Raw genomic sequence first — 22,477 nt, 5'->3', positions numbered from 1 at the left:
ATCCCAACAACCACAACCCCACCACAACCACCACAACCCAACCACAGCCACCACAGCCACCACAACCACCACAACCCAATCACAGCCACCACAGCCACCACAGCCACCACAACCACCACAACCCAATCACAGCCACCACAGCCACCACAACCCAACCACAGCCACCACAGCCACCACAACCACCACAACCCAATCACAGCCACCACAACCACCACAACCCAACCACAGCCACCACAGCCACCACAACCACCACAACCCAACCACAGCCACCACAACCACCACAACCCAATCACAGCCACCACAGCCACCACAACCCAACCACAGCCACCACAACCACCACAACCCAATCACAGCCACCACAGCCACCACAACCACCACAACCCAATCACAGCCACCACAGCCACCACAACCACCACAACCCAACCACAGCCACCACAGCCACCACAGCCACCACAGCCACCACAACCACCACAGCCACCACAACCCCACCACAACCCCACCACAACCCAACCACAGCCAACCATAAATCTAGATTCTGACTTTGGATCCAGATGTTGAGATACTGACTCATACTTTGGACTTTTCGTCGGTCCTGTTGGAGGTTTTCTCCAGTAAATACTGAAGTTGGTTTGCTGTGAGAATGTTGACTTCTGGGAATTGTAGCTTTTGGTTCTTTTTCGTAGAGGCTGCAGTGAGACAGGGCATGTCTGTCTCTACAGGATGAAGACAGGTGACCTGTTTGAGACAGGTGATCTGTTTTGGACTTTCCCTGGTGGACCTGGGCTTCCTGTGGTCCCTGTCTGGTTTCCGTGATGTCATCAGCATGGTGTCATGTTATTTGTCCCTCTAACCTCTTTAACTCACCTGCAGCAGGTGAGCTGATGTACAGTGTGTACAGCAGGAAGTCCAGCTCAGACCCAACTGTGTGTTGAAATGTGAGGAGGCTGGAAACTCACACCTCTGTCCTCTCTGGAACCAGGAGTAACCTGATCCGCGTCACCTGACACCTCTTCAGCTCAGCCCAGCTGCGTCCCTACAGTCTGCTCGCTGTCCTACAGCATGGCTGATGCCGGGGCCTGGAGGACGCACCAGGACAGCCCCCGGATCCTCCAACCAGGACCAGGACAAGGATCTGGACCGGGACCAGCTCCAAACCGTGTGTGGATCTCTCTGATTGCAGGTGAGATTCAGGCAGAAAGGACTGTCTGATACACCAGAACCACAGATCAGGTGAGATTATTTCACCTGTTTCCAACACAAGTCGTCTCGTTTCAAGAAGCCTCCAGAGCTGATGTCGTGTGAGACAAAATAAAAGTCCAGTGAATCATCTTGTTCTTGTTCTTAATGTCATATTTGCTTCAGCACACCTGAGAACAGGTGGAGTTATTTCATTTATTTACCAGCCTGCTGTGAGTGATGAGACAATGTTCAGCCTGAGAGGAAGGAGAATTTACTACGAAGTGCACAAAACGTTAGTTCATGAAATCAAAGAGAAAAAACAACTAAATAAACAATTGAAGTTTGTGAAATGAGAGTTTATTGCAGAGAAGAAATACAGGAACAGAGCAAAAACAAATGGAAATATAATTACAATATAATATATACTGATTCATACGTGACGTACGAGACGCATGAAAAAACGAAAATCTGAAATACCAACAATCAGCTTTGTTCTTCTTTCATCTTCGATATGAAATCGACACCCTGAGAGAAACTTATTGGAAATAAAGAAGAGTTTGATCACATGAATATGAAACATGTTCATCCAGTAAAAGAGCTGAAATAATGACGTCCAGCAGCGATTCACTTGATTCTTATTTTATAATGACGTTTGAGTCCGCAAAGTCACAAAGAAGATGTTTTTCATCAGATGATAACCAGCAACCAACTAAGATCTAACGTGGTTAAAACAGAACATGTCTGCAGGTTCAGTATAAGACGTGTCATTGAGGACACAGTTTACATAAATTTCTACAGATTCCGAAGACATCTTTGGTAGGAACGTGAACTTTGGAGTACACGCAGAGTAAATGTACTCGATTTGGTTCCGCGCTTCAGAAAACCTTTTTGTTCCTCTTGGTACATGAACGCCTCATGTATTTGTTTCCCAGTGGACCATGAAGGCAGCACAGACTGTTCCGTTGGGTGATTGGCTGTGGCTGCTATGGGAGCGGCTCTCATTGCTATGGTAACGTGTCTTAAGGACGGATTTGGTAAATCAGAGTTTCAGACTGTCGAACCGCCGTCAAGCAGTCGCGACGCAAACATGCTAACATGCTAATCCGGGAATGTTTACCGTTCAGCAAACAACGGAAACGGTAGAAAAGCCTCCTCCGTGAGCGAAGATCAAGCGCAGAGACTGATGGGAAACTGAGGAGAAAGTTTTAAACTTTTTAACACACTCCGGTCACCCGCCAGCTAGCTCCACTGCTAGCCTGCTAACGGCTAACCGAGCTGTTAGCAATCAAAAGTTTGTGAAGCTAGCTGGTAGAGGTGAGAGAGGCCAGGAATTAGACGGATCCATGACGGTGGAGGGAGTCCGGCACTCCCCGATCCTGTCTGCCCTGTTCAGGATGACGGAGGACTCCGAGCTGCTGGGAGCCGCGCAGTTTATCAAAGGTACCTTACGAAAGACTTAAGTTTGATAAGGGTGACTTAAGAAAGAGTTTAAGTTTATTAAAAGTGACTTAAGAAAGAGGTTAAGTGTATTAAAGGTGACCTAAGAAGGAGCTAAGTTTGTTAAAGGAAACCCAAGAAAGTTTAAGTTTATTAAAGGAAACTTAAAAAAAAAAAAAAAAGAGTTTATTGAAGTTTATTAAAGGAAACGTAACAAAAGAGTTTAAGTTTATTAAAGGAAACCCAAGAAAGTTTAAGTTTATTAAAGGAAACTTAAGAAAGTTTAAGTTTATTAAAGGAAACTTAAAAAAAGAGTTTATTTAAGTTAATTAAAGGAAACTTTACAAAGAGTTTATTAAAGGAAACTTAAGAAAAGTTTGGGAAACTTTACAAAGCTGATCACAGTTAGGCTGCAGTGATGGACCAGTTTAAGGATCCAGTTTAAGGATCCAGCTTAGTGAGCAGATTCACGACTCTGATCACAGACAGTGGATCAGTTTTGAGGAGCAGGTCTGCTGAGCGACGGCTGCAGGCTGCTGCTGTGTTACTGTCGGCTGCTGTTCTTCGCAGGCTGGACGGACCTCGTCCTCCTGATGTCCAGCTGGTGGTCAGGATGCTGCGACGATTAAGGAGATAAAAACTTTCTGTTGGATCAGATTCTGTTTCTGTTAGACCTTTTTTTACTGCTCTGATCTAAATGATTCAAATGGCACCTTTTTTTGTTTTTCAGGTGCAGAAAAGTTTCTTCATTCTGTCCATGTTCAAATGTTCTCGAGCTCAAACACTGACTCTGCTTGTCAGCAGTGACATCAGTCATTAACCATGAGGAGTATATCCAGAATGACCTGTGAACACACACAGTGTGTGTGTATCACTAACGGGTATTTCTACACTGACTTAAATATCTGTAGTATTTATAGATTGTTCATTTCTTAGAATCAGTTGGAATCAAATGAAATCAAAACACAAAGACAAGAAAACAAAAGCAAAGGTTCATGTAGAAACAGAGTCAGCTGACGGCAGGTCTTCATTGGGTTCAGGTGCAGAGAGTTAGACTGAGCTGGGATCAGTTTTTATCAGTGTTTTAAACCCTGTCTGTCTCTGTGTCTGACAGAACGTCTGTACTTCGCCACGTTACGCAGTAAACCCAAAAGCACCGCCAACACTCACTACTTCTGCACCGACGACGAGTTCCTCTACGAAAAGTAAGTCACAGACTCAACGGACGAAACCAACACTCAGTACTGCAAGCTGTGCACGGCGTGTGTATGTGTGTGCGTATCACTGTGTATTTATACACACATACTGTGTGTTCCTCAGCGGCATCTTGTCAGCACGTTTGTTCAGGCTTCCCTGCTTTTAAAGTTTGTCCCCTCGGCTGGACGGTGAGATGTGACCCGTCACTGATTTTTAAAACTAGAGTCCTGAATCAGAGGATTGATCCACGTCAGGCACCTGGACCTGAAGGCGTCGCCAGCGGAGCAGATCCGCTGCGTCGTCGTCACTGACGGTTTGATCTGTCGCTGCTCCAGTCCCGTCCACCATTGTCCCCGTTTCCAAAGAAGACAGATGCTCCCAACCTAAACAGCTACAGCCGCGCTCACCTCCACCACCACAAAGAGCTTCGAGCCTCAGTTTGTACACGGATCAACAGACGATGCCGCCACCCTCGCCCTCCGCCGGCCGCCTCCCACCTGAACCACAGGAACACGTGTGAGGGTGCAGTCCATGGACTCAGTGCGGCGTGCAGGACCACTGCGTCCCCCGAGAGAGACCCAGAGGCCCTATGTGACCGAATCCTGAACTTCCTGTTGGGCAGACCCCAGGCAGCATCACACCCTCCACCCTGACTCTGCTGGACATCCTGGTCACTCATGACCACCTCCCACAGCTCCAACACCATCATCAGAGACATCATGAGACTGCACAGAGGGGAGGTCAGAGCCCAGACGTCTCGTTTCCAGGACAACAGCCAAACAAAGAGCTGATTGCAGACTACAGGAAGTGACAGGGAGACGTCCCATCACCATCAGTGGGACTACAGTGGAGAGTCAGCCGCTTCAGGTTCCTTTTGTCCACATCAGCGAGAACCTGACCCGGTCGCACCCCGACGACACCATCACAAAGACAAGACAACAGCTCTTCTTCCTCCACAGGCCGAGAAACTCGACATGGACTCACGTGGACCACCTGCTTCTCGAGCAGGCATGTCAAACTCATTCCACAAAGGGCTGAGTGGCTGAAGGTTTTCTTCTCCAAGCAGCAGCACACCAGACTGGACTCATTTGTGATGTGATCCCGTCGGATGTCGCGCTGGCACTTTTCCAGGAAAACGTGAAAATAGGTCGAAAGTCAAAATGTTGGTGAAATTGGGTTTTCATTAAATTATTATTTTACAACTTCTTGTCTATCATTCCTGAAAATATCTCATTATATTTCGCTTGTTTAATGTGTTAAAAACGTTATTTAAATTAGGCACGCTGTTTGTTGTTATCTCCTACGAATGAAAAGCGAACAGCGCATGAAATGCGGCCCTAACGTGTTAGTCTACACAGTCTACGCAAACGGTTTATCTCTCATAGTTAAGGTGACCAGATGTCCCGCTGTGTGCAGGACAGCCACGCATTTCCATTACTTTTCACACGTCCCGCAAATTGTGATGTTGTTGTGAATTATTATTGACAGTGTCGCTAACGATTCGCGACAACGTCACAATTCGCGGGACGTGTGAAAAGTAATGGAAATGCATGGCTGTCCTGCACACAGCGGGACATCAGGTCACCCTCATCACCAAACATTATTCTGACACCTCAGTCAGATGCTACGAGACACACAGAGAGATGTCGAAGCTTCAGAGACGGAGAGAGTTTGAGGGAGCTGGTCGTGTTCTGATTTACAATCCTTGTCTTTAAACCTGTTTTTCTCAAAATTCTGCTCCAAAAAATCCTGCTGATCAGCTGACTTTGAGTGATCATAACACTTGATACAAACCAGATCTAAAAATCATGAAAACAGATTTGAAAAGAGCTTGAAATAAGCTTCTAGATGATATTAAAATCTCCAAAAGGTAAAATTTTGACATGTGACTGGTTTTCCCAGATCCCATCACATTTCATCAGCTGATCTCAGTCTTCAGACAGCTGATTGGTCAGACTGCCTGCTCTTGATTGGTTGGAGGAAAAACCTGCAGCCACACGGCCCTTTGTGGAATGAGTTTGACATGCCTGGTCTAGAGGTTAGCAGCTGAGCTAACATTAGCCTGCTGTGATTGACTGATTCACACGAGGAGAGCTGCGAGTAATCTCCTGATTGGTTCTCAATCGAATCATCATTTGTCCATAAAATCTGAGAAAACACGAGAAAGAAATCCCAACTCCAAGGTGACGTCTTCATTTGTCTCGTTGTGTCCGAATGATAGTCCAAAACCAAAGAGATTCAGTTTATCGTGAGAGAAAATTGAAAATCTCAGGAAATTGATTAGGATGAGTCGGTCGACTAATCGATTATTATCTGTGACAAACTGATCTTTGACTCCGTGTGAAGCTGCAGACACAGACGTTCAACTCGTGGCATCAACGTGATGATTGCAGCTCAGAGGCGCTGGTGTCAGTCACTGAGACTTCAGCCTTTAAAATGTCCACGTGGACATAAAGACAATGACACGTTCAGCTCTGTGTGACGTGATGAGAAGTATGGAAGCAACAATAAGAGAACACGTGACTGACTCTGAGCTCAGTGTTTTTACAGTGTTCGGTCTGCAGCCTGGTCCTGGTCCTGGTCTGGGTGTGTCCAGGTTGCTCAGAGACGGGACAAATCTTACAGGAGAGAAAGTATTTTTGGAATTTCAGTTGAGACTTTCATTCTCTGCTGCTCCTCTTCACTTCTTCAACAGCTGTGTGTCTGAACATGAGTTTAACTGTGTGTCCTCTGTGTCCTCTGTGTCCTCTGTGTGTCTCCAGTTTCTACGCAGACTTTGGTCCTCTGAATCTGGCCATGTTGTACCGATACTGCTGCAAACTCAACAAGAAGCTGAAGGTGAGTTTCTGCTGAACAGGAATGTCCACAATGCAGCAGGCGAGTACTGCCATGACAGCAGTCACCCTGTCACTCTGAGGCCTCAGCCTGTCACTCTGAGGCCTCAGCCTGTCACTCTGAGGCTTCACCCTCTCATTCTGAGGCCTCACCCTGTCACTCTGAGGCCTCACCCTGTCACTCTGAGGCCTCACCCTGTCACTCTGAGGCTTCACCCTCTCACTCTGAGGCCTCACCCTGTCACTCTGAGGCCTCAGCCTGTCAATCTGAGGTTCACCCTCTCAGTCTGAGGCTTCACCCTCTCACTCTGAGGCTTCAACCTCTCACTCTGAGGTTCACCCTCTCAGTCTGAGGCTTCACCCTCTCACTCTGAGGTTCACCCTCTCACTCTGAGGCTTCAACCTCTCACTCTGAGGCTTCACCCTCTCACTCTGGGGTTCACCCTCTCACTCTGGGGTTCACCCTCTCACTCTGAGGCTTCACCCTCTCACTCTGGGGTTCACCCTGTCACTCTGAGGCCTCAGCCTGTCACTCTGAGGCTTCACCCTCTCATTCTGAGGCCTCACCCTGTCACTCTGAGGCCTCACCCTGTCACTCTGAGGCTTCACCCTCTCACTCTGAGGCCTCACCCTGTCACTCTGAGGCCTCAGCCTGTCACTCTGAGGTTCACCCTCTCAGTCTGAGGCTTCACCCTCTCACTCTGAGGCTTCAACCTCTCACTCTGAGGTTCACCCTCTCACTCTGAGGCTTCACCCTCTCACTCTGAGGTTCACCCTCTCACTCTGAGGCTTCAACCTCTCACTCTGAGGCTTCACCCTCTCACTCTGGGGTTCACCCTCTCACTCTGGGGTTCACCCTCTCACTCTGAGGCTTCACCCTCTCACTCTGGGGTTCACCCTCTCACTCTGAGGCTTCACCCTGTCACTCTGAGGCCTCAGCCTGTCACTCTGAGGCCTCAGCCTGTCACTATGAGGCTTCACCCTCTCATTCTGAGGCCTCACCCTGTCACTCTGAGGCCTCACCCTGTCACTCTGAGGCTTCACCCTCTCACTCTGAGGCTTCACCCTCTCACTCTGAGGCCTCACCCTGTCACTCTGAGGTTCACCCTCTCAGTCTGAGGCTTCACCCTCTCACTCTGAGGCTTCAACCTCACTCTGAGGTTCACCCTCTCACTCTGAGGCTTCACCCTCTCACTCTGAGGTTCACCCTCTCACTCTGAGGCTTCAACCTCTCACTCTGGGGTTCACCCTCTCACTCTGGGGTTCACCCTCTCACTCTGAGGCTTCACCCTCTCACTCTGAGGCCTCAGCCTGTCACTCTGAGGTTTGTCCGCTCTATAAAATGTGCTGTCAGTGTTTTGTTTTTTGTTGCCATGGTGACAACATTCCTCTGGTTGACTGTTGTCTTTCGTCATGGCGACCAGTGGGACGGTCTGGATGTCCATCTTGGGACCAGTCTAACTCCCACGATCCTCCTAGTGCTCATTCTTTACTTTAGAGTGTGTACCTGTGCAGCTTGAAAGCACCTGAGAAGCAAAGCATCATGGGAGCTGTGGGCAGCACATGTGCCCAGTGGTCAGCCTTTGTCTCAGCATGTTGTCCCCGTGTTTCGTGTGTCCTCCGGGTGTCAAACATGCTTTGAGTGTTAGGCCAGTTCTACTGTCAGTACAGGGCCGGGCACTGGCTAATTCCTGGAGAAGCAAAGACAGAGAGTAGTTTCTGTTTCTGGTGTCAGTCAGGGGTCAGAGGTCATGAACAAACCGACCCTTCAGTTAACAGTCAGGGGTCATGTTTGCCTCGTGGTGGCATTTGATTGGTCCACACATCTGTAGCCCTGATTAAAAACGTGACCACGCTGATGAGTGTCTCTGTTGAGCTGTCGGTCATGTCCTGAACGTCTCCAAGTCCAGCGACGCTCCTCAGACCTGAACCCCACGTCTGAGTGAGATCAGGCTGCTGCTGGTCACTGGACCCTGTCCTCAGCATCGTCATGTTCACGGTAATCAGGGAACATTAGCGTTCATGTAAAAACTGACGGAGCTGATGGAGGAGGTGATCACATCCAAGATGGCCGCCTTAATACACTCAGACTTTCTTCTCTCTTGTTTCTCATACATTTCACCGTTTGTACACAAGCGCCATGTTTCTGTTGGTGTCTTGTTTGTTCTTTGTTTCGATCTGATTGGTTGACACAGAGCGCTCTCCAATCAAAAACCAGCAGCTGAGTGAGACCTCACTGAGCTTCAAACACTCTCTTCTCTTTAAGTCATCACAAGGTCAAATGTTTGTTTGGACGATTCAACAACACGAGCAGCCAATAGAAACAGCACGTCCCGTTCTGCCCAGTAACAGCTGTCCTGAGGTCAGTATGAGGCCTCAACACATCACCAAACAAGCCACACACACACCGAACCGTCAGGATGAAGACGAGGAGTCTTCACACACACCAACAACTCTTTACATGAACACACACACACACACACACACACACACACACACACACACACACACTCACTCTCTCACACACACTGTCAGTTCACTGTGAGACTCACCAGCTGCTTGTTGTCTCTCATGTTTATTTCTGGTCAGTTGGATGTCCAGCTGTTGTTGTTGTTGTTGTTGTTGTTGTTGATCGATTCATTGTTTTGTCTGTAAAATGCCATAAAATCGTCCGACCATGGTGAAAATATCTTGTTCAGGACTGTTGGTAGAGCAGCTGTCCACCACTCGGTGCCTGGATCCCCGTCCTTGGTGGTCCACATGCTGAAGTGTCCTTGGTTAAGATACTGAACCCCAAACCGTCCCCGATGCTGCCGCCGGTGTGTGAGTTGGTGTGTGCGTGTCTGTGGATCAGTGTCTGTGGATCAGTGTCTGTGGTGGCTGACTGTAGGTGAAGCGGCTGAGTCCGTGGCCACTCTGCAGCTCAGGAGGGACGGAGACTTGTGGTTTCAGTCACGTGTTGGACTGGTTGTCCATCAGGTTTTCTGACCTTTAGCTCCACCTGTAGTCACGTGTGCCGTGTTTCTTCTTCTTCTCTGCAGTCGTTCACGCTGACCAGGAAGAGGATCGTTCACTACACCAGCTTCGACCAGAGGAAGAGATCCAATGCCGCCGTGCTGATTGGAGGCTATGCTGTGAGTCATCACCGTCACTTCCTGTTTCAGCAGCACACAGGGCTCCCATTGGTCAGAGAGTTTAAAGAGGTTTTCAAACTGCGAGGCAACATTGCTTCCTGTTTACGTCCCCCACAAGTTCCTAAAGTAACAGTAAAGCCTCGACTTCACCGTCAGTGCGTTCCTCTGAGCGTCTTCCTGTTACGACGCGGCGGACGTGTTACGGAGTCTTTAAAAGGCAGACGTCGGTGCTGCGTTGGCTCATGTGTTCGTCCAGTCAACATGTACCATGTCTGGACTAGGGATGTCTCTCTCCACCACTGAGGCCGATTCGATACGCAGCCGCCGATACGATACATTAACGATACGCTGAAGCCTCTGTCGATGCGATTGGCTCCTGTTCACGATACGATGCGATTCAAAAACGATTTGCTTACAAAGAGATTGGGTTGATATGATGTGATCCAGTTCGATACAGTCAGTTGTGGTTCCACAGTGTGCCCATATCAGATTTCTTGTAGCACAACTCTGCTTTACTCTCTGTATCAGTTTGAGAGATGCATGTAATATTTGGTTTGTTTTGACTGAGCACACCAATAAATCCTATTTTTAAAAAAGACATAATTCAGTATGTATAGACAGAGCATGAAATTTTATTTAAAATAAGCAATCCTTACTCCCAATTATGTTCTCTGTCTCTACAATTTTACAGAACGTGTAAAACTTCACAGTTGAACGGTGTCAGAAAGCCCAGTATTAACAACGTGCATAGTGCTAATAATACGACCTGACTGCGTGCGTTTTGTCCAGTTTACCTTCTCGCTTGAAAAACCTGAAATACTGCCACACCTTTGATTTCTGTGTCTTTTCCGGTGCGCTGAATGTCTCCTCGCTGCTAACGTCGTTCTCGTTTCCCTCCGTGTTGTGAACCACGCTTGCGTCAGTGAAGGAGGAGCGATGGTGCATTCAGGTTGCCTCGGAAAACACGTCAGGGCAGGAAATAGTACTAGAACATGAAATAATTTAACCATGGAATTTACCGATGCAGACAGGCAAGAAGAGATGCACCGCAAAGTCACCCCTAAATTATATCCGATGTACCTTGAATCTACCGGTGCAGTCGCATCGCAAATGTTTGTATCGGATCACCGATATGAATCGGTGAATCTCATCATCCCAAGTCTGGACCAATCACTGCGCGCTTACGTCACTCCGACTTCCTCTTGTGCTGGGAGAGAACTGAAGTTCCTCATAACGACGACACACACACACACACACACACTTACTCACACACTCACACTCAGTCACACACACTCAGTCACACACACATACACACACACACACACACACACCTAAACACTCAGCAAACAGCATCAAGCCGACAGGAAGTGTCAGGAATCAGCTGCTTGTTTCTTGAGCTCTCATTGGCTCTCAGAGCCACAGAACATTCTGGAGGCTGAAACTTTAAACTGATGCGGGTCTGGATTCAGGTCTGACCCTGTCCCCTGATGAAGGACACGAGGATATGGCTTCAGCAGACTCATCAGTTTTCTAACTGGCGTTCTATTAGTGTCGAGTGTGACGTCAGCAGGTCTGCAGGTAGAACCAATCAGCTGAGAGTCTGGATCCTCGCACAAACTTAGGGCGGAGCTTTTTAGAGCAGAACCTGTGGAGCAGCTTAGCTGTGCAGCAGTGGAGATGAAACCAGGTGGAAACACCTTCCTGACACTGAAAACTGGCTGTAGGCTCATTCATGTCTCTTCACACCTCACCCCTGTGTCTCACGTGTCTGATTTCCATGTTTATGTTGGAGTCACTGCTGACTTGTGTGTCTCTCAGGTGATCTACCTGAAGAAAACTCCAGAAGAAGCCTACAGAGCTCTGATCTCTGGTTCCAACGCCTCCTACCTGCCCTTCAGGTGAGTGCCTCGGCTGCAGGGGAGCATCCTCATGTTTCTGCTGAAGACATGACATGAAGACAGCTGTCACTGATGGAAGGTCCACAGGCTGTCTCTGATCTCTGATTGGAGGCTTCAGCTGTCAGTCACAGTGACAATCTGCCAACGTTTATTCTGGTTTGTCGTGAAGCACACACACACACACACACACACACACACACACACACACACACACAACGTTATGTCTTTATCTACAGCTTTCTGTCACTGGACTACATCTGTGAGTGTGAAGACTTGGACCCTGGAGGACCATCTCTGTGTGTGTGTCTCTCTCTCTCCGTCTGTCTCTCTCTCTCTCCGTCTGTCTGTCTCTCTCTCTCTCTCTCTCTCTCTCTCTCTCTCTCTCTCTCCGTCTGTCTGTCTGTCTGTCTGTCTGTCTCTCTCTCTCTCTCTCTGTCTGTCTGTCTGTCTGTCTGTCTGTCTCTCTCTCTCTCTCTCTCTCCGTCTGTCTCTCTCTCTCTCCGTCTGTCTGTCTGTCTGTCTCTCTCTCTCTCTCTCTCTCTCCGTCTGTCTGTCTGTCTCTCTCTCTCTCTCTCTGTCTGTCTGTCTGTCTGTCTGTCTGTCTGTCTCTCTCTCTCTCTCTCTCTCTCTCCGTCTGTCTCTCTCTCTCTCCGTCTGTCTGTCTCTCTCTCTCCGTCTCTCTCTCTCTCCGTCTGTCTGTCTGTCTCTCTCTCTCTCTCTCTCTCTCTCTCCGTCTGTCTCTCTCTCTCTCCGTCTATCTCTCTCTCTCTCTCTCTCTCTCTCTCTCTCTCTCTCTCCGTCTGTCTGTCTGTCTGTCTGTCTCTCTCTCTCTCTCTCTCTCTCTGTCTGTCTGTCTGTCTGTCTGTCTCTCTCTCTCTCTCTCTCTCCGTCTGTCTCTCTCTCTCTCCGTCTGTCTGTCTGTCTGTCTCTCTCTCTCTCTCTCTCTCTCTCTCTCTCCGTCTGTCTCTCTCTCTCTCCGTCTATCTCTCTCTCTCTCTCTCTCTCTCTCTCTCTCTCTCTCTCCGTCTGTCTGTCTGTCTGTCTCTCTCTCTCTCTCTCTCTCTCTCTGTCTGTCTGTCTGTCTGTCTGTCTGTCTCTCTCTCTCTCTCTCTCTGTCTGTCTGTCTGTCTGTCTGTCTCTCTCTCTCTCTCTCTCTCCGTCTGTCTCTCTCTCTCTCCGTCTGTCTGTCTGTCTGTCTCTCTCTCTCTCTCTCTCTCTCTCCGTCTGTCTGTCTGTCTCTCTCTCTCTCTCTCTCTCTCTCCGTCTCTCTCTCTCTCTCTCTCTCTCTCTCTCTCCGTCTGTCTGTCTGTCTCTCTCTCTCTCTCTCTCTCTCCGTCTGTCTCTCTCTCTCTCCGTCTGTCTCTCTCTCTCTCTCTCTCTCTCTCTCTCTCCGTCTGTCTCTCTCTCTCTCTCTCTCTCTCTCTCTCTCTCTTTCTTTCTGTGTCTCTCTAAAGCAGGGGTCACTAACAGGCGGACCGCGGTCCGAGTCCGGACCCAGACACCGTCCTATACGGACCCGGACCTATAACCAGTAAATTATTAAGGGATTTCAAATTTTGACGGGACACTTATATTTTAACCGGCGCAACTTTTCTAGTCTTTACGGCACCGGTTTAGCGGCTCAGGAAACGCACAAGCCAATTGCATGCGAGTTAAGCCATCCCACGTGATGCTACCCAGCCAGTCGCATCTCTGCATTGCGGACGATAAACATAGCAACTCTGACTGCAGTCAGATGAGGAGTGAGAAGCGAACGGAGAGACGATAGAAAATTAGAAAGTTAGAAAGATAGAAAAAGAAAGAAGCGATACAGGGCGAGAGGCAGCTTTCTCCACGATGAACATAATTAAAACTAAATATCGTTCCAGGCTCACCAATGAGCACCTGCACGTGTGTATGAGGATGGCCTTGACACCATTCCAGTCCAGGTTTAAAATCCTGGCAGGACAAGCTCGAGCTCAGTTCTCTCACTGAACAACAAAAAGTGTGGAGAGTGGGAAAAGAGGGAAAGAAAGAGAAACTGTATAACTGTTCAGCTGTTATTTTCAAATTAGTTGAGACTGTTAAGATGTGAAAGTTAACAAAGAAAAAGGAATATTCAAGCTGTTGCTTCACTTTTACTTTTTCTAAAATTAAACACTTTCTTTTATAATGCACAATTTTTCAAAAAACATTTTATTTTCTCTATTTCATTTTTAAATTCAAATCTGCCTGGTTTAATGTTAAGTGACAATAAATACTGTCGAAATGTTTTTGAATTGTACTTTCTTTATTTGATCAGATGTTGATTACATGCAGATGTTGATACAACTACTAGGCTACTTCAGTATATATATCACACAAATCATAACGTTATGACATTATGATGTTCCGGACCTTTGCTTTAGGAAATTTTCTCTAACCGGACCTCTTTGAATTTTAGTTGAATACCCCTGCTCTAAAGGATAAAGGCCTTGTTGTTGTCTCTCATTGGTTACATAACAGTGAGTGTTGAATGGAGGCGTCTCTCTGAGCTCTGCGGGCTGCTGGTGGATTAAACATGAGGGGACCCCACCCCCTGAGTGACAGACAGCAGTGAGGCGTTCACTGACCGTCTGACACTAAATGACCAGAGTGTTTGCCTGCTGTTAAGACTGTGTTGTCACAGAACAGGTGTACAGGTGTGTTGAGGTGTGATCACCTGAGTCCTCCTGTCCTCAGTACGACGCTCAGGAGGTCGTGCACCCATCACAGGGCTGGCAGATCAGTCCCCACCTCCTGTCAAAATGTCTTTGGGAAGGACACTGAACCCCAGATTGTCCCTGATGGTCAGAGCAGGACCCTGCAGACCAGGACCCGTCTACCACTGAAACAGGTTGTCTGCAGGACAGCCGGGTTCTTACTGACATGGTCCTCAGCTGATGATACTTCAACACACCTGTACCTGTCAGCTGCAGCTGTGTGTGTGTGTGTGTGTATGTGTGTGTGTGTGTGTGTGTGTGTGTGAGAGTGTGAGAGAGAGAGAGAGAGTGTGTGATCAGCTGCTCTGTGGATCATTAGGTGCGTCAGGTTCAGCTGGAGATCGGAAGGTGTGTATTGATCATCAGTGTCTCTTTGTCTCTGAAGGGACGCGTCCTTTGGGAACTCCACCTTTAACCTCACCGTGCTGGACTGTCTGCAGGGCATCAGGAAGGTGAGCAACAATCATGCGTTCTGATTGGCTGAATGGACGCTGACATTAGCTGTGTGATGTCACACTCTGGATCAGTGGGACCCGGTCTGGATCAGTCTGGATCATCTGGATCCAGTGGTCCAGTGGTGGTCTGCTGTGTGTCCTCAGTCGACCGTCAAAGACTCACACTGGAGACGGTCTTTGTGTCCTTCTGGTCTCATCAGTTTGTCCTCTGTCTGTCAGAATGACTTCCAGCTCCTTCACTTAAAGCTCGTGATGCCTTCGTGTTTCAGGCCCTGCAGCACGGCTTCTTCGACTTTGAGACCTTCGATGTGGACGAGTACGAGCACTACGAGGTAAACGCCAAGGCAGAGCGGGCGGTCAGCCAGTTGGTCAGTCGGTCAGTCGGTCGGCTTGTTGGTCAGTCGGTTGGTTGGTTGGTCAGTCAGTCAGTCAGTTGTCCTCATTAACTCTGCAGAGCTGCAGTCCTAAATTATTTAGGTAGAAGAAGACAAAACCTTTGACAGAAGAAGTTCACTAAACTTGGACTGAAATGAGCTGATCTCTCTCTCTGTGTCTCTGTCTCTCTCTCTCTCTCTCTCTCTGTCTCTCTCTCTCTCCGTCTGTCTCTCTCTCTCTCTCTCTCCGTCTGTCTCTCTCTGTCTCTCTCTCTCTGTCTCTCTCTCTCTCCGTCTGTCTCTCTCTCTCTCTCTCTCTCTGTCTCTCTCTCTCTCTTTCTCTGTCTGTCTCTCTGTCTCTTTGTGTCTGTCTGTGTCTCTCTCTCTCTCTGTCTCTCTCTCTCTCTTTCTCTGTCTGTCTCTCTGTCTCTCTCTGTCTCTCTCTGTCTCTGTCTCTCTGTCTCTCTGTCTCTCTCTCTCTCTCTCTCTCTCTGTCTCTCTCTCTCTCTTTCTCTGTCTGTCTCTCTGTCTCTTTGTGTCTCTTTCTCTGTCTGTCTCTCTGTCTCTTTGTGTCTCTCTGTGTGTCTGTCTGTCTCTCTCTGTCTCTCTCTCTCTCTCTCTGTCTCTCTCTCTCTCTGTCTCTCTCTCTCTCTCTGTCTCTCTGTCTCTTTGTGTCTCTCTGTGTGTCTGTCTGTCTGTCTCTCTCTCTCTCTCTCTCTCTGTCTCTGTCTCTCTGTCTCTTTGTGTCTCTCTGTGTGTCTGTCTGTCTCTCTCTGTCTCTCTCTCTGTCTCTCTCTCTCTCTCTCTGTCTCTGTCTCTCTGTCTCTTTGTGTCTCTCTGTGTGTCTGTCTCTCTCTGTGTCTCTGTGCATAGCGGGTGGAGAATGGAGACCTGAACTGGATCGTCCCGGGGAAATTTCTGGCCTTCAGTGGACCTCATCCTAAAACCAAAGTGGAGAACGGTGAGTGAAAGTGGAGACGTGTCCTGCACCGTGTCCTCGGCAGAAGTTGACAGAAGTTGAAGAGTCAGCAGTGCGAGCAGTGAGGTGGCTCTGTAACACCTGTGGTTGCTCCGCCCCCTGCAGGTTACCCTCTCCACGCCCCTGAAGCGTACTTCCCATACTTCAGGAAACACAACGTGACCACCGTCGTCCGTCTCAACAAGAAGATCTACGACTCCAAGCGCTTCGCCGACGCCGGCTTCGACCACCACGACCTCTTCTTCTTAGACGGCAGCACGCCCAGTGACATCATCGCACGCCGCTTCCTGCACATCTGTGAGAGTACGGACGGAGCGGTAGCAGTCCACTGCAAGGGTGAGCGCATCCCGTCCGGCCTGTCCTCTGTGTCCTTCCTGTGTTTTTGTCCCCTCTGGTCTGTCCTCTGCACAGTGTGACAGTGTTCACGCTGCCAGCAGAGGGCAGTGTGACACTGTCTGCTGATGAGGACACACACTCCAGCTGCTCTGTCCTCCACCTCCTTCAGTCTATCCCGACACCTGCTGTATTTGCAGTAGTCTGTTGAAGTAATGCAGTACTGTCAAAGTGCCTGCAGGACTGTCTTGTGAGGACAGCAGAGCTGAATGAGGTTTGTGTCATTCTGAACATTTAAAACAGGAGTGAGAGTTGTTAAAATCTAGGATGAAGAAGTGATAAAACAGATGTTTAATGTTCCAAACTCTGAATCCTTCAGGACGAACCAACGTCTGTCCTTCATTCAGCCTGGTTTCTGGAACGTCTCCAGTCCTGTGTGCTTACAGGCTGCTGTCCACTTGTCTCTGGTCGCTTTAGTTCATTGTGTCTCTGTGTCTGTTGTCCTCTTGTCTAAGGAATGAAAGAGATGCAGATTCATTTCTGATCATCAGCTGATCATTGATTGACTGATTGATTGATTGTTTCAAATCATTTTAGAATCTGTTGATTAGTTTCATCTTTTACACAATTTGACAAACTTTTCACATTATGTTCATTTGCACAATAACCTGCTTGTCTGTCTCTCTGTCTGTCTGTCTGTCTGTCTGTCTGTTCATCTGTCTGTCTGCCTGTCTCTCTGCCTGTCTGTCTGTCTGTCTGTCTCTCTGCCTGTCTGTCTCTCTCTGTCTGTCTCTCTGCCTGTCTCTCTGTCTGTCTGTCTGTCTGTTCATCTGTCTCTCTGCCTGCCTGTCTGTCTGCCTGTCTGCCTGTCTGTCTGTCTGTCTGTCTGTTTGTCTCTCTGCCTGTCTGTCTCTCTCTGTCTGTCTCTCTGCCTGTCTCTCTGTCTGTCTGTCTGTCTGTTCATCTGTCTCTCTGCCTGTCTGTCTGTCTGTCTGTCTCTCTGCCTGTCTGTCTGTCTCTCTGTCTGTCTGTCTGTCTTTCTGTCTCTCTGCCTGTCTGTCTGTCTCTCTGCCTGTCTGTCTGTCTGTCTCTCTGTCTGCCTGTCTGTCTGTCTGTCTGTCTGTTCATCTGTCTGTCTGTCTCTCTGCCTGTCTCTCTGTCTGTCTGTCTGTTCATCTGTCTCTCTGCCTGTCTCTCTGCCTGTCTGTCTGTCTCTCTGTCTGCCTGTCTGTCTGTCTGTTCATCTGTCTCTCTGCCTGTCTGTCTGTCTGTTCATCTGTCTCTCTGCCTGTCTGTCTCTCTGTCTGTCTGTCTGTTCATCTGTCTCTCTGCCTGTCTGTCTCTCTCTCTGTCTCTGTGCCTGTCTGTCTGTTCATCTGTCTGTCTGTCTCTCTGCCTGTCTGTCTGTCTGTTTCTCTGCCTGTCTCTTTGTCTGTCTGTCTGTCAGCTGGTCTGGGCAGGACGGGCACTCTGATTGGCTGTTACCTGATGAAGCACTACCGCTTCACGGCAGGTGAGGCCATCGCCTGGATCAGGATCTGCAGGCCGGGCTCTGTGATTGGACCACAGCAGAACTTCCTGGAAGAGTGAGTCACAGATCAGTGGAAGACGCTCTTTGATTTGTCCAGATCCACGTTTTGTTCTTTGCTGTGACCTTTGACCTGTGAGGCGTCACATGGTTTGGTCTGTCAGACAGCAGACGATGACCAACACTTTTAGAAATGGCCTCAGTGATTGGTTCATTCTGAAATTTGTTGCGTCTTCTCTGCTGATTGGCCGGTGGCTCACCTGGTGTTTCAGCTGTTCGTTGTGCCAAAACATGAATGAGCCTCGAGGTGGCGGCGAGCTGTCTTTGTCACCACGTTGAGCTTCTTCCTGTTCTCCAGACGATGGCAACTGAAAGCGTCCGAGCTGATCGATGAAGAACACAGAACGGCGGGAACGAGCACGTGGCGTGACGCAGCACAGTCCTGCTGGTTGTCAGGACATGTCTCTGTCTCCGCGCTGCTGAGGCGGTTTCTGGACTCCAGGCGTCCAGGACTCTGCAGGCGGCCTTAAAGACGCCTGCTGAGGCTGAGACCTGACGGCGTCGTTAACATCTGACTAACACTAACACTGAAACGTGTGTGTGTTTGCAGGAAGCAGTCGGCCATGTGGTTGCTAGGCGACAGCCAGCGTTCCCAGAAGACAAAGCTGGAGGAGAGGGCGGTGTCTCACCTCATCACCAGTATGGATGACCTCACTGTAAACCCCGCCCACAGCCCTACAAACCCCGCCCACAACAACAACATGTGCAGATCCCCGAACTGCGACCATCTGACCGAGGTCACACATACACAACATATACACACTGAAACACGCACACACACAGTTATATTTAACTTAGCCTTAATGAGCTGATTAAGGTCTGGGAGCTTTGTAGAAACTGGCTGTGTGTGCGGCCGTGCGTGCGTGTGTGTGCGTGTGTAACCTGTCAGTCGTCTCATGGTGCGTTGGTTTTATCCTCCAGACTGAGGCGGACAGCGGACCGGGTCTGACTCAGGGAGACAGACTGAGAGCCTTAAAGAGCCGGCGCCCCCCCCGCCCTGCCACCACTGGAGCTCTCAGGTACCTGATCCAGATGGGTGGGGGTCTGGGGGGTGGAGCACACATGTCCCTCAGTCTGTTTTTGTAGACAGCAGGTGTGATGGAGGCTGTAGCTTTAATGGAGACGGAAGTTAGCAAGACAAGCTAAAATGAATATTACAGTATATTTTTGTTTTTAATATTACATCATAGTATTACAAAATACAAGGTACTAAAGTACGTACACAAGGTACACAAGGTACTCAGGACATGAGTCTACCTATTTTCACTCTACAAACGTGAGATCACATGTTAGAAAGAGGAAGAAATAATTAAAAACGAGGCTCCACCCCTCATGGAGACTGTAGGCAGCGGGCGTGATGGAGCTGTGAGGGTGTGGTGGGGGTGTGGTGGAGGTGTGGTGGGGGTGTGGTGGAGGTGTGGTGGAGGTGTCACAGCACAGGTGTCCTTCAGAGTTCTTCTCTTCTTGTGCCTTCAAGAGAAATCCAAACTGACACGTTTCCTTTCAGACTGGAGGAGATGAAGATGCACAGCAGGTCGGCCTCACAGCCGCTCAGGTATCATCATCATCATCGTCGTCGTCGTCACTTTGTGTTGCTGGATGCTCGTTGACTGATGATAAACACTAATCAATAAATGTATTGATTTGATTTGTGTCACTGTGATCAGATTGTCAGTGGGTGTAGGTCAGGGCCCCTCCTCTCCCCTCAAGTCCTCCAAGTTCCCAGCGTCCTCTGCTTCTGCTGCAGCCAAGAGGATTGGAAGAAGTCCATCGTCCTCAGCGTCCAACATCAGGAGGTCAGTGTTACCACCCACTTCCTGTCCGCCTCAGCACACACCACACTAAGTCTGGACGAAGTCAGGTTTAGGCCTGACTTAAAGCTGAGTTGAGCTGACCAGAACTCACATGTAAGCCTGACTTAAAGCTGAGTTGAGCTGACCGGAAGTCAGGTTTAAGCCTAATTTTAAAGCTCAGTTGAGCCGGCCTGCAGTCAGGTTTAGGCCTGATCTAACTGTGATCTGTCCTCAGCTCTCGGTTGGCCAGCTCTCTCAGTGATCTGTACACTGCAGACGCGGAGGAGGACAAAAACACTCCGTACTCCTCTCTTCCTCCCCCCTCCTCCTCTCTGGCCCCGCCCTCTCTTTGTCGTTATGGTAATGGCCCTCGCAGTGTGCAGCATGAGGTCAACAACAACAGCGGTCTGTACGGCGGCTCCGCGGCGCCCCCCGCAGCGAAAAACTCCAGCTTCGTCCTCAGCGGCAGGCCGGGGCCTCAAGATTTCAGCCCGCTCAGGGGCCCGGGACCCTACGGTGCTCTAAAGGGCCCGTCGGGACGCTACCTGAGTCGCTCCATACCTGTAAGTCCTCTGACACTACAGCAGCTCAGCTGGGCCCTCTATGCTGATTGGTTCTGTCTGGTCTGACATCATGAACACACTGAAGCAGCTGAAGATGACTGATTTAAAACGTCTTCAGTAAATCCAAATCATGATACTTCAGTGTCTCACGTTGATTCAACTTTCATGTCTCTATGCTAAATATAATGCTTTGCTAGCAACTGTTAGCATAGCATAAAGATGAACGGGGAGCTCAGCTCACCTTTCCGATCGCTCGAACTGAGGACAAACCTGCGTCACGTTATGAGGCTGCCGGTGTGTTTGTGACTTCAGGCCTTTAACTTTCACCTCACATGACCAGGTGTCCGCACACCTGGTCATGTTTGACAGGAGACACCTGGTCATCATGACTCTAAACATTGAGATTAACTGAAGCTTCAAACGTGTCTGAGGTGAAACTTCTCTCATATTCTGATGAACCTGCTCTGAGTCCGTCACAAACCTGAACTCACTTCAGTCCCACTCACCTGCTTCCTTCTCTTACCTTCACAGTTTTCTGGGGGCTGGGATCTGAGGGTCTCAGGCTGGGGGTCAGGGTCTGAGGCTAAGGGTCTGAGGGTCTGAGGCTGGGGGTTTGAGGCCGGGAGTCTGAGGCTGAGGGTTTGAAGCCAGGGGCTGGGGTCTGAGGGTCTCAGGCTGGGGGTCAGGGTCTGAGGCTGAGGGTCTGAGGGTTTGAAGCCGGGGGCTGGGGTCTGAGGGTCTCAGACTGGGGGTCAGGGTCTGAGGGCTGGGGGTCTGAGGGTCAGGGTCTCAGGCTGGGGGTCAGGGTCTGAGGGCTGGGGGTCTGAAGGTCAGGGTCTCAGGCTGGGGGTCAGGGTCTGAGGGCAGGGGGTCTGAGGGTCAGGGTCTCAGGCTGGGGGTCAGGGTCTGAGGGTCAGGGTCTCAGGCTGGGGGTCAGGGTCTGAGGGCTGGGGGTCTGAAGGTCAGGGTCTCAGGCTGGGGTCTTGGGTCCTCGTTGGGGGCTGAGGGTTTTGTGAACGTGGTCCAGAGTAGATGAACTTGTTGATTGGTCTTGTCTCTGAGTTTCTCCTTGCGCCTCATTGGTTGTTGCAGCTGTTTGTAGTTAGGATGACCCCCCCCCCCCTCCCCATCTAAAAACAGATTACATAGATTCTACAGTTTATTTCTTTCTGCGTAGACCCCTGGCATCAGCCAATCAGATGCGTTGAAGTGCCTCGCCTCATGCTGGTCAGAGCGATGAAGCTCGTCATGTGACCTGACGTCCTGTCTGAATTCTACTTCGTGTGTCTTCATGTGTCTTTGTGTGTCTTCGTGTGTCTTCATGTGTCGTCATGTGTCTTTCAGTCTCTTCAGTCTGAGTACGTCCAGTACTAGAACTACACATCTGGCCTGAGGACTCATTACCCACAACCCCCTGCGTGGAGCTCAAAGGGAAGCCAATGAAGCAGCAGGAGCTGAGCTCAGTGTGGACTGAGTGTAAATATGATGTCCAACGAGGAGACATGTCCACAAAGAAGACAGATTTTATAATCTTATTTGTGACAGAATAAATATTTTTGTTTTAACGAGGAGCGTTTTGATAAAGTGAAGGATCAGCTGATGACGACTCTCCGTCCTCATGGTTGCAGTATTTACTTCCTGTTACTGCTCAGTTAGACGGACAGTGATGAGACAACAGCAATAATAATCAGAGAAGAAGAAGAAGAATAAGGCGGAACGAACTCAGGGGATCACAGCTGTGTGTGTGTGTGTGTGTGTGTGTGTGCGTGCGTGCGTGCGTGCGTGCGTGCGTGCGTGCTGGAGGTCACATGACTCAGAGGCTGCTGGTTGTTTTATTCTGAAGTGTCTTCTGCTCAGGCTCACAGTCACTGAAGTGCTTTTATTTTGAAATGATCCAGATTGATGAAGACGAATGAATGAAGATCTGCTGCTTCACTGCTGAATGTCCTCATCTTGTCTTTTATGTCCTATTGAAGTATTTTGTTCAGAGAAC

The 22,477-nt window shown here is 49.2% G+C and overlaps 1 protein-coding gene across 3 annotated transcripts in view; it reads left to right on the top strand.

Annotated features, from left to right (window-relative positions):
• Positions 1-2,215: 2,215 nt before the first annotated feature.
• cdc14ab (cell division cycle 14Ab) overlaps positions 2,216-22,477 on the top strand; it is a 20,293-nt gene continuing 31 nt past the window's right edge. The window contains exons 1-16 of one of the 3 annotated variants that reach the window (XM_076726862.1): positions 2,216-2,619; positions 3,731-3,821; positions 6,576-6,651; positions 9,689-9,781; positions 11,600-11,679; positions 14,785-14,851; positions 15,124-15,186; positions 16,102-16,189; positions 16,313-16,543; positions 17,988-18,126; positions 18,679-18,865; positions 19,050-19,147; positions 19,636-19,683; positions 19,796-19,924; positions 20,157-20,484; positions 21,829-22,477. The exon at positions 21,829-22,477 is cut by the window's right edge and continues 31 nt beyond it. In XM_076726862.1, coding sequence (XP_076582977.1) covers positions 2,523-2,619; positions 3,731-3,821; positions 6,576-6,651; positions 9,689-9,781; positions 11,600-11,679; positions 14,785-14,851; positions 15,124-15,186; positions 16,102-16,189; positions 16,313-16,543; positions 17,988-18,126; positions 18,679-18,865; positions 19,050-19,147; positions 19,636-19,683; positions 19,796-19,924; positions 20,157-20,484; positions 21,829-21,858 — 1,845 coding nt within the window. In that variant the 5' untranslated portion in view covers positions 2,216-2,522 and the 3' untranslated portion in view covers positions 21,859-22,477. The remainder of the gene's footprint in view (positions 2,620-3,730; positions 3,822-6,575; positions 6,652-9,688; positions 9,782-11,599; positions 11,680-14,784; positions 14,852-15,123; positions 15,187-16,101; positions 16,190-16,312; positions 16,544-17,987; positions 18,127-18,678; positions 18,866-19,049; positions 19,148-19,635; positions 19,684-19,795; positions 19,925-20,156; positions 20,485-21,828) is intronic. The other 2 variants (XM_076726864.1, XM_076726865.1) reach the window with 2 other exon arrangements.

This window comes from Chaetodon auriga, chromosome 3 (genome assembly GCF_051107435.1).
Source record: "Chaetodon auriga isolate fChaAug3 chromosome 3, fChaAug3.hap1, whole genome shotgun sequence".
Classification (NCBI taxonomy): domain Eukaryota; kingdom Metazoa; phylum Chordata; class Actinopteri; order Chaetodontiformes; family Chaetodontidae; genus Chaetodon; species Chaetodon auriga.
This window is presented reverse-complemented; position numbering and strand designations above follow the sequence as displayed.